Source organism: Oncorhynchus keta, chromosome 19, assembly GCF_023373465.1.
Source record: "Oncorhynchus keta strain PuntledgeMale-10-30-2019 chromosome 19, Oket_V2, whole genome shotgun sequence".
NCBI lineage: Eukaryota > Metazoa > Chordata > Actinopteri > Salmoniformes > Salmonidae > Oncorhynchus > Oncorhynchus keta.
The window spans coordinates 76165626-76175667 of record NC_068439.1 but is presented as its reverse complement, the minus strand read 5'-3'; the positions used below and the strand labels follow the sequence as shown (position 1 = coordinate 76175667).

Sequence of the window (10042 nt, the reverse complement as noted above, 5' to 3'; positions counted from 1 at the left end):
ACGGCCTGTCTAGAGATCACTGGTCATAGAGTCAGCCTGTCTAGTGGTCACTGGTCATAGAGACAGCCTGTGTAGTGGTCACTGGTCATAGAGGCAGCCTGTCTAGTGGTCACTGGTCATAGAGACAGCCTGTCTAGTGATCACTGGTCATAGAGACAGCCTGTCTAGTGGTCGCTGGTCATAGAGACAGCCTGTCTAGTGGTCGCTGGTCATAGAGACAGCCTGTCTAGTGGTCACTGGTCATAGAGACAGCCTGTCTAGTGATCACTGGTCATAGACACAGCCTGTCTAGTGATCACTGGTCATAGAGACCGCCTGTTTAGTGGTCACTGGTCATAGAGACAGCCTGTCTAGTGGTCACTGGTCATAGAGACAGCCTGTCTCGTGGTCACTGGTCATGGAGACAGCCTGTGTAGTGGTCACTGGTCATAGAGACGGCCTGTCTAGTGGTCACTGGTCATAGAGACAGCCTGTCTAGTGGTCACTGGTCATAGAGACATCCTGTCTAGTGGTCACTGGTCATAGAGACAGCCTGTCTTGTGGTCACTGGTCATAGAGACAGCCTGTCTAGTGGTCACTGGTCATAGAGACGGCCTGTTTAGTGGTCACTGGTCATAGAGACGGCCTGTCTAGTGATCACTGGTCATAGAGACAGCCTGTCTAGTGGTCACTGGTCATAGAGACAGCCTTTCTAGTGGTCACTGGTCATAGAGACAGCCTGTCTAGTGATCACTGGTCATAGAGACAGCCTGTTTAGTGATCACTGGTCATAGAGACAGCCTGTCTAGTGGTCACTGGTCATAGAGACAGCCTGTTTAGTGGTCACTGGTCATAGAGACAGCCTGTCTAGTGGTCACTGGTCATAGAGGCAGCCTGTCTAGTGGTGACTGGTCATAGAGACAACCTGTTTAGTGGTCACTGGTCATAGAGACAGCCTGTCAAGTGGTCACTGGTCATAGAGACAGCCTGTCTAGTGGTCACTGGTCATAGAGACAGCCTGTGTAGTGGTCACTGGTCATAGAGGCAGCCTGTGTAGTGGTCACTGGTCATAGAGGCAGCCTGCCTAGTGGTCACTGGTCATAGAGGCAGCCTGTCTAGTGGTCACTGGTCATAGAGACGGCCTGTCTAGTGGTCACTGGTCATAGAGACGGCCTGTCTAGTGGTCACTGGTCATAGAGACGGCCTGTTTAGTGGTCACTGGTCATAGAGACAGCCTGTCTAGTGGTCACTGGTCATAGAGACAGACTATCTAGTGGTCACTGGTCATAGAGACAGCCTGTCTAGTGGTCACTGGTCACAGAGATGGTGGGAGGCTGAATGGACACTGGTTGTCTGGTGGGAGGCTGGATGGACACTGGTAGTCTGGTGGGAGGCTGGATGGACACTGGTTGTCTGGTGGGAGGCTGAATGGACACTGGTTGTCTGGTGGGAGGCTGGATGGACACTGGTTGTCTGGTGGGAGGCTGGATGGACACTGGTTGTCTGGTGGGAGGCTGGATGGACACTGGTAGTCTGGTGGGAGGCTGGATGAACACTGGTAGTCTGGTGGGAGGCTGAATGGACACTGGTAGACTGGTGGGAGGCTGGATGGACACTGGTAGTCTGGTGGGAGGCTGGATGGACACTGATTGTCTGGTGGGAGGCTGGATGGACACTGATTGTCTGGTGGGAGGCTGGATGGACACTGATTGTCTGGTGGGAGGCTGGATGGACACTGATTGTCTGGTGGGAGGCTGGATGGACACTGGTAGTCTGGTGGGAGGCTGGATGGACACTGATTGTCTGGTGGGAGGCTGGATGGACACTGGTAGTCTGGTGGGAGGCTGGATGGACACTGATTGTCTGGTGGCAGGCTGGATGAACACTGGTAGTCTGGTGGGAGGCTGGATGGACACTGATTGTCTGGTGGGAGGCTGGATGGACACTGGTAGTCTGGTGGGAGGCTGGATGGACACTGATTGTCTGGTGGGAGGCTGGATGGACACTGGTAGTCTGGTGGGAGGCTGGATGGACACTGGTTGTCTGGTGGGAGGCTGGATGGACACTGGTTGTCTGGTGGGAGGCTGGATGAACACTGGTAGTCTGGTGGGAGGCTGGATGGACACTGGTTGTCTGGTGGGAGGCTGGATGGACACTGATTGTCTGGTGGGAGGCTGGATGAACACTGATTGTCTGGTGGGAGGCTGGATGAACACTGGTAGTCTGGTGGGAGGCTGGATGGACACTGATTGTCTGGTGGGAGGCTGGATGGACACTGATTGTCTGGTGGGAGGCTGGATGGACACTGGTTGTCTGGTGGGAGGCTGGATGGACACTGGTAGTCTGGTGGGAGGCTGGATGAACACTGGTAGTCTGGTGGGAGGCTGAATGGACACTGATTGTCTGGTGGGAGGCTGGATGGACACTGATTGTCTGGTGGGAGGCTGGATGGACACTGATTGTCTGGTGGGAGGCTGGATGGACACTGGTAGTCTGGTGGGAGGCTGGATGGACACTGATTGTCTGGTGGGAGGCTGGATGGACACTGGTAGTCTGGTGGGAGGCTGGATGGACACTGATTGTCTGGTGGCAGGCTGGATGAACACTGGTAGTCTGGTGGGAGGCTGGATGGACACTGATTGTCTGGTGGGATGCTGGATGGACACTGGTAGTCTGGTGGGAGGCTGGATGGACACTGATTGTCTGGTGGGAGGCTGGATGGACACTGGTAGTCTGGTGGGAGGCTGGATGGACACTGGTTGTCTGGTGGGAGGCTGGATGGACACTGGTTGTCTGGTGGGAGGCTGGATGAACACTGGTAGTCTGGTGGGAGGCTGGATGGACACTGGTTGTCTGGTGGGAGGCTGGATGGACACTGATTGTCTGGTGGGAGGCTGGATGGACACTGATTGTCTGGTGGGAGGCTGGATGAACACTGATTGTCTGGTGGCAGGCTGGATGAACACTGGTAGTCTGGTGGGAGGCTGGATGGACACTGATTGTCTGGTGGGAGACTTGATGCTTTGATCTATAAAGCCATGGGCAGCCTGTCACGTACTACAGACAGGAGGGATTTGGTGTGTGTGTGTGTGTGTGTGTGTGTGTGTGTGTGTGTGTGTGTGTGTGTGTGTGTGTGTGTGTGTGTGTGTGTGTGTGTGTGTGTGTGTGTGTGTGTGTGTGTGTGTGTGTGTGTGTGTGTGTGTGAGAGAGAGTGTGTGTGTGTGTGTGTGTATGTGAGAGTGTGCGTGCGTGTGTGAGAGTGTGTGTGTGTGTGTCTGTGTGAGAAAGAGAGTGTGGGTGCTTATGTGTGAGGTTCTAGACTGGCAACAACAGTGGGGGACTCAGACTTCAACACACAGGGTGGGCTGCTGGCCTCTCTAGCCCTGTGAACTTGCCAGGAAACCACTGGAGTATGTTTATATTGTTTTTCCCAATTGTTTACACACTAAAACTGGCCCATGGGGCACAATGACCCGAACCTGTAACTCATTTAGTAGAACCATTCACCAAATCTGCAATACTACTGGCACATGCTTTGCTTTACACTCAGATTGGTAAATGTTCACTTTGCAATCGGACCATTGGTATGGATAAAAAGGCCACAGGTGAGTACTCCTGTATTTGGAGAACAATGGAAGCAAACTTGGCAGAGAGAGGTAGTGGTAGAGGTAGAGGTAGTGGTAGAGGTGGAGGTAGTGGTAGAGGTAGAGGTAGCGGTAGAGGTAGAGGTAGCGGTGGAGGTAGTGGTGGAGGTGGAGATAGTGGTAGAGGTGGAGGTGGAGGTAGTGGTAGAGGAAATGGTGGAGGTAGTGGTAGAGGTGGAGGTAGAGGTAGAGGTAGAGATGGAGGTGTTGATAGAGGTAGCGGTAGAGGTAAAGGTGAAAGAATAAATGTCTTGTTTTCGAGATTATAGTTTCTGGATTCGACCATATTAATGACCTATTAATTCATTCATTCAAACAGCTCTTTCGTGCGTTTTGCCAGCAGCTCTTCGCTGTGCTTAAAACATTGCGCTGTTTATGACTTCAAGCCTATCAACTCCCGAGATTAGGCTGGTGTAACCGATGTGAAATGGCTAGCTAGTTAGCGGGGTGCGCGCTAATAGCATCACTCGCTCTGAAACTTGGAGTGGTTGTTCCCCTTGCTCTGCATTGGTAATGCTTCTTTAAGTGTGGCTGTTGTCAATGTGTTCCTAGTTCGAGCCCAGGTAGGAGCGAGGAGAGGGACGAAAGCTATACTGTTACACTGACAATACTAAAGTGCCTATAAGAACATCCAATAGTCAAAGGTTAATGAAATACAAATGGCATAGAGAGAAATAGTCTGATAATTCCTATAATAACTACAACCTAAAACTTCTTACCTGGGAATATTGAAGACTCATGTTAAAAGAAACCACCAGCTTTCATATGTTCTCATGTTCTGAGCAAGGAATTTAAACTTTAGCTTACTTACATGGCACATATTGCACTTTTACTTCTCCAACACTTTGTTTTTGCATTATTTAAACTTCTTGGTGACAGGGGGCAGTATTTTCACGTCCGGATGAAATGCACACCCATATTCAACTGCCTGCTACTCATCCCCAGAAGATAAGATATGCATATTATTAGTAGATTTGGATAGAAAACACTCTGAAGTTTCTAAAACTGTTTGAATCATGTCTCTGAGTATAACAGAACTTATGTAGCAGGCGAAACCCTCCTGTAGGTCACTCTTTTTAATAAAGGGTTTCATTGGGAATCCAGATATCTAAGGGACCTTCTTGCAGTTCCTACCGCTTCCACTGGATGTCACGTCTTTAGAAATTGGTTGAGGTTTTTCCTTTGTGTAAAGAAGAATTAGCCCTGTTCAAAACAAGAGTCACTTTAAGTGTACTGTTTGTTAGAGGCGCGTCACCAGAAAGGTAGCAACAGTTTTTCTTCCTGTATTGAACACAGATCATCCCATCTTTAATTTAATCAATTATTTACTTTAAAAAATACCTAAAGTTGTATTACAAAAGTAGTTTGAAATGTTTTGGCAAAGTTTACAGGTAACTTTTGAGATATTTTGTAGTCACGTTGCACAAGTTTGAACCTGTGTTTTTCTGGATCAAACGCGCCAAATAAATGGACATTTTGAATATATATATCGACGGAATTAATGGAACAAAAGGACAATTTATTTATGGGACATATTGGACTGCCAACAGAAGAAGCTCGTCAAAGGCATGATTTATATTTTTATTTCTGCGTTTTGTGTCGCGCCTGCAGGGTTGAAATATGTTTTCTCTCTTTTGTTTACGAAGGTGCTATCCTCAGATAATAGCATCGTTTGCTTTTGCCGAAAAGCCTTTTTGAAATCTGACATGTTGACTGGATTCACAACACGTGTAGCTTTAATTTGGTATCTTACATGTGTGATTTCATGAAAGTTAGATTTTATAGTAATTTATTTGAATTTGGCGCTCTGCATTTTCTCTGGCTTTTGGCCAGGTGGGACGCATATCCCAGAGAGGTTTTAAACCAAATTGAACATGTTTCATTATTTATTTGAGGCTAAATTGATTTTATTGATGTATTATATCACAGTGTTTAACAATCACTTTGGCACTAATTTCGGAACCTTAATGTCATTTTTCAAAACTCCAGACACAAAACTCACAACCAATGATCAAAATGCTAATTTTTCAAAACTAACATTTTTTCTATTTCTTGGATACAATACACATAAAGCTAAGATCATTTGCTCATTGAACCAAAATCACCTGTTCAAAATGACACAACTTAACATCAAAATATTACCATTTCAAAATGCAAATCACACATTACATCTGGGAGATGACTGTCTATTAATTTCATTACAATGATCTAACTATCAATTGATACAACTGCTCAAAATGATAAGTAACTGTTGCGCTACTCTTAAAGCATATTTTACGGAAACTGACAAACAATATTCCATGTTTAGATCATGAAAGTTTCAGGATAACGAGATCCATTGACACCAATCATTATCTATGGATGTAATATTTCATCATCATTCTTTATCAGACACAGTTTCTATGGTCCCATGTACCACTTTTCCAGATCATGTTTTCAGATTTGACATTACTGTACTTTATTAGGTACAGTTTATTAGGTACACCTATCTATCTAGTACTGGATAGGACCCCCTTTTGCCTCCACAACAGCCTGAATTATTCACGGTGGTGTACATTAAGAGATGCCCTTCTGCACACCAATGTTATAAACAGCTGTTATTTGAGCGTTTGTGGCCTTTCTGTTAGCTTGAATGAGTCTGGACATTCTCCTCTGACCTCTCTCATTACCAAGGTGTTTTTCCCACAGAACTGCCACTCACTGAATGTGTTTTGTTTATCGCACCATTCTCTGTAAACTCTAGAGACTGTAGTGCATAAAAATCCCAGGAAGGCAGCTGTTTCTGAGATGCTGGAATCACCATGTGTGGCATCAGCAATCATACCATGGTCAAAGTTGCTTAGATTACGCATCTTGCCAGTTCTAATGTTTGGTTGAACAACATCTAAAGCTCTCTACTCTATATACTCTATATATTGAGTTGCAGGCAGCCACATGATTCGCTGTTCGAATGTAACCTTCCTTGATGAGCTAAATCAGGTCTGTAGAGCTGATGGCATGACCTATGTCATTGTGTGTGATAATGTCAGGTTCCACCATGCTCAAATGGTGCAAGCATGGTTTCAGGCCCATCCACAATTTACCACCCTGTGCTTACCCCCATACTCTCCTTTCCTTAACCCGATTGAGGATTTTTTCTCCACGTGGAGGAGGAAGGTATATGATAGGCGTCCCCACGAACAAGCCGTCCTTATCCAGGCCATTAATGACGCATGCAATAACATCATGACAGACCAGTGTCAGGCCTGGATTTGCCATGCCCGAAGATTCTTCCCAAGATGTTTGGCTAATGAAAAAACATCCATTGTGATGTGGATGAGAACCTGTGGCCAAATCCACAAGACAGGGTTATGGAAATATAACAGTACAGCAATCAATCTTTTTTTTATTTTTTTTTACAGTAAGCCAGGTGAGGAACACTGCAGTGATGTTTTACAGTAAACCAGGTGAGGAACACTGCAGTGATGTTTTACAGTAAACCAGGTGAGGAACACTGCAGTGATGTTTTACAGTAAGCCAGGTGAGGAACACTGCAGTGATGTTTTACAGTAAGCCAGGTGAGGAACACTGCAGTGATGTTTTACAGTAAACCAGGTGAGGAACACTGCATTGATATTTTACAGTAAGTCAGGTGAGGAACACTGCAGTGATGTTTTACAGTAAGCCAGGTGAGGAACACTGCAGTGATGTTTTACAGTAAAACAGGTGAGGAACACTGCAGTAATGTTTTATAGTAAGCCAGGTGAGGAACACTGCAGTGATGTTTTACAGTAAGCCAGGTGAGGAACACTGCAGTGATGTTTTACAGTAAACCAGGTGAGGAACACTGCATTGATATTTTACAGTAAGTCAGGTGAGGAACACTGCAGTGATGTTTTACAGTAAGCCAGGTGAGGAACACTGCAGTGATGTTTTACAGTAAGCCAGGTGAGGAACACTGCAGTGATGTTTTACAGTAAGCCAGGTGAGGAACACTGCAGTAATGTTTTATAGTAAGCCAGGTGAGGAACACTGCAGTGATGTTTTTTTTACAGTAAGCCAGGTGAGGAACACTGCAGTGATGTTTTACAGTAAGCCAGGTGAGGAACACTGCAGTGATGTTTTACAGTAAGCCAGGTGAGGAACACTGCAGTAATGTTTTATAGTAAGCCAGGTGAGGAACACTGCAGTAATGTTTTATAGTAAGCCAGGTGAGGAACACTGCAGTAATGTTTTATAGTAAGCCAGGTGAGGAACACTGCAGTAATGTTTTATAGTAAGCCAGGTGAGGAACACTGCAGTAATGTTTTATAGTAAGCCAGGTGAGGAACACTGCAGTGATGTTTTACAGTAAGCCAGGTAAGGAACACTGCAGTGATGTTTTACAGTAAGCCAGGTGAGGAACACTGCAGTGATGTTTTACAGTAAACCAGGTGAGGAACACTGCATTGATATTTTACAGTAAGTCAGGTGAGGAACACTGCAGTGATGTTTTACAGTAAGCCAGGTGAGGAACACTGCAGTGATGTTTTACAGTAAGCCAGGTGAGGAACACTGCAGTGATGTTTTACAGTAAGCCAGGTGAGGAACACTGCAGTAATGTTTTATAGTAAGCCAGGTGAGGAACACTGCAGTGATGTTTTACAGTAAGCCAGGTGAGGAACACTGCAGTGATGTTTTACAGTAAGCCAGGTGAGGAACACTGCAGTGATGTTTTACAGTAAGCCAGGTGAGGAACACTGCAGTAATGTTTTACAGTAAGCCAGGTGAGGAACACTGCAGTAATGTTTTACAGTAAGCCAGGTGAGGAACACTGCAGTGATGTTTTACAGTTGAGGAACACTGCAGTAATGTTTTATAGTAAGCCAGGTGAGGAACACTGCAGTGATGTTTTACAGTAAGCCAGGTGAGGAACACTGCAGTGATGTTTTACAGTAAGCCAGGTGAGGAACACTGCAGTAATGTTTTATAGTAAGCCAGGTGAGGAACACTGCAGTGATGTTTTACAGTAAGCCAGGTGAGGAACACTGCAGTAATGTTTTATAGTAAGCTAGGTGAGGAACACTGCAGTAATGTTTTATAGTAAGCCAGGTGAGGAACACTGCAGTAATGTTTTATAGTAAGCCAGGTGAGGAACACTGCAGTAATGTTTTATAGTAAGCCAGGTGAGGAACACTGCAGTAATGTTTTATAGTAAGCCAGGTGAGGAACACTGCAGTGATGTTTTACAGTAAGCCAGGTAAGGAACACTGCAGTGATGTTTTACAGTAAGCCAGGTGAGGAACACTGCAGTGATGTTTTACAGTAAGCCAGGTGAGGAACACTGCAGTGATGTTTTACAGTAAGCCAGGTGAGGAACACTGCAGTAATGTTTTATAGTAAGCCAGGTGAGGAACACTGCAGTGATGTTTTACAGTAAGCCAGGTGAGGAACACTGCAGTGATGTTTTACAGTAAGCCAGGTGAGGAACACTGCAGTAATGTTTTACAGTAAGCCAGGTGAGGAACACTGCAGTAATGTTTTACAGTAAGCCAGGTGAGGAACACTGCAGTGATGTTTTACAGTAAGCCAGGTGAGGAACACTGCAGTGATGTTTTACAGTAAGCCAGGTGAGGAACACTGCAGTAATGTTTTATAGTAAGCCAGGTGAGGAACACTGCAGTGATGTTTTACAGTAAGCCAGGTGAGGAACACTGCAGTGATGTTTTACAGTAAGCCAGGTGAGGAACACTGCAGTAATGTTTTATAGTAAGCCAGGTGAGGAACACTGCAGTGATGTTTTACAGTAAGCCAGGTGAGGAACACTGCAGTAATGTTTTATAGTAAGCCAGGTGAGGAACACTGCAGTGATGTTTTACAGTAAGCCAGGTGAGGAACGCTGCATTTGACCTTTAACTGTTTTTTCTTTTTTTGTAGCTAATTATTTTTGCTTTGATTTAAAGAAAACTGTTGTGATTTTATGGTATTTCATCAATAAATGTCATATTTTGTTCAATGATTCCACTGTTTCTGTAGTTTTCTCTCTACTAGTCCTTTTACAGTGATGTATTTACATGTAGTAGCATAATGAAACATGTATCATATATTTTATACTCTAATATTTAATGATTGTACGAACAACTACACAGTGAAACTATCGGTATCTTGTGTGTGGGTGATCTAAATTAATTTGCCTCATGATAAATGAGTTATTTGAACCAATGATTCTGCAAGTGCAATGTTTCTTTAAAGATATGAATGCACAACGCAATGTTTTGAACATTGGACAGCCTGTGTTAAGAGTGATGACCATTTTGAGTTTTGTGTCTAGAGTTGTGAAAAATGACCACAAGGTTCTGAAATTAGTGCCAAAATTATTGTTAAAAACTGTAAGTTAAAATAAGTGTTCATTCAGTATTGTGGTAATTGTCATTATTACAAATACATTTTAAAAACTGTCT

The 10042-nt window shown here is 44.9% G+C and overlaps 1 protein-coding gene across 1 annotated transcript; it reads right to left on the bottom strand.

Moving 5' to 3' along the window:
- Window positions 1–1280: 1280 nt before the first annotated feature.
- LOC127909068 (uncharacterized) lies at window positions 1281–6475 on the bottom strand. Its single transcript, XM_052468967.1, has 2 exons — window positions 6448–6475; window positions 1281–3007 (listed from the first exon to the last, which is right to left on the bottom strand). The coding sequence occupies exons 1-2, from the start codon at window positions 6473–6475 to the stop codon at window positions 1281–1283; spliced, it is 1755 nt and encodes a 584-aa protein (XP_052324927.1).
- Between the last annotated feature and the right edge of the window lie 3567 nt (window positions 6476–10042).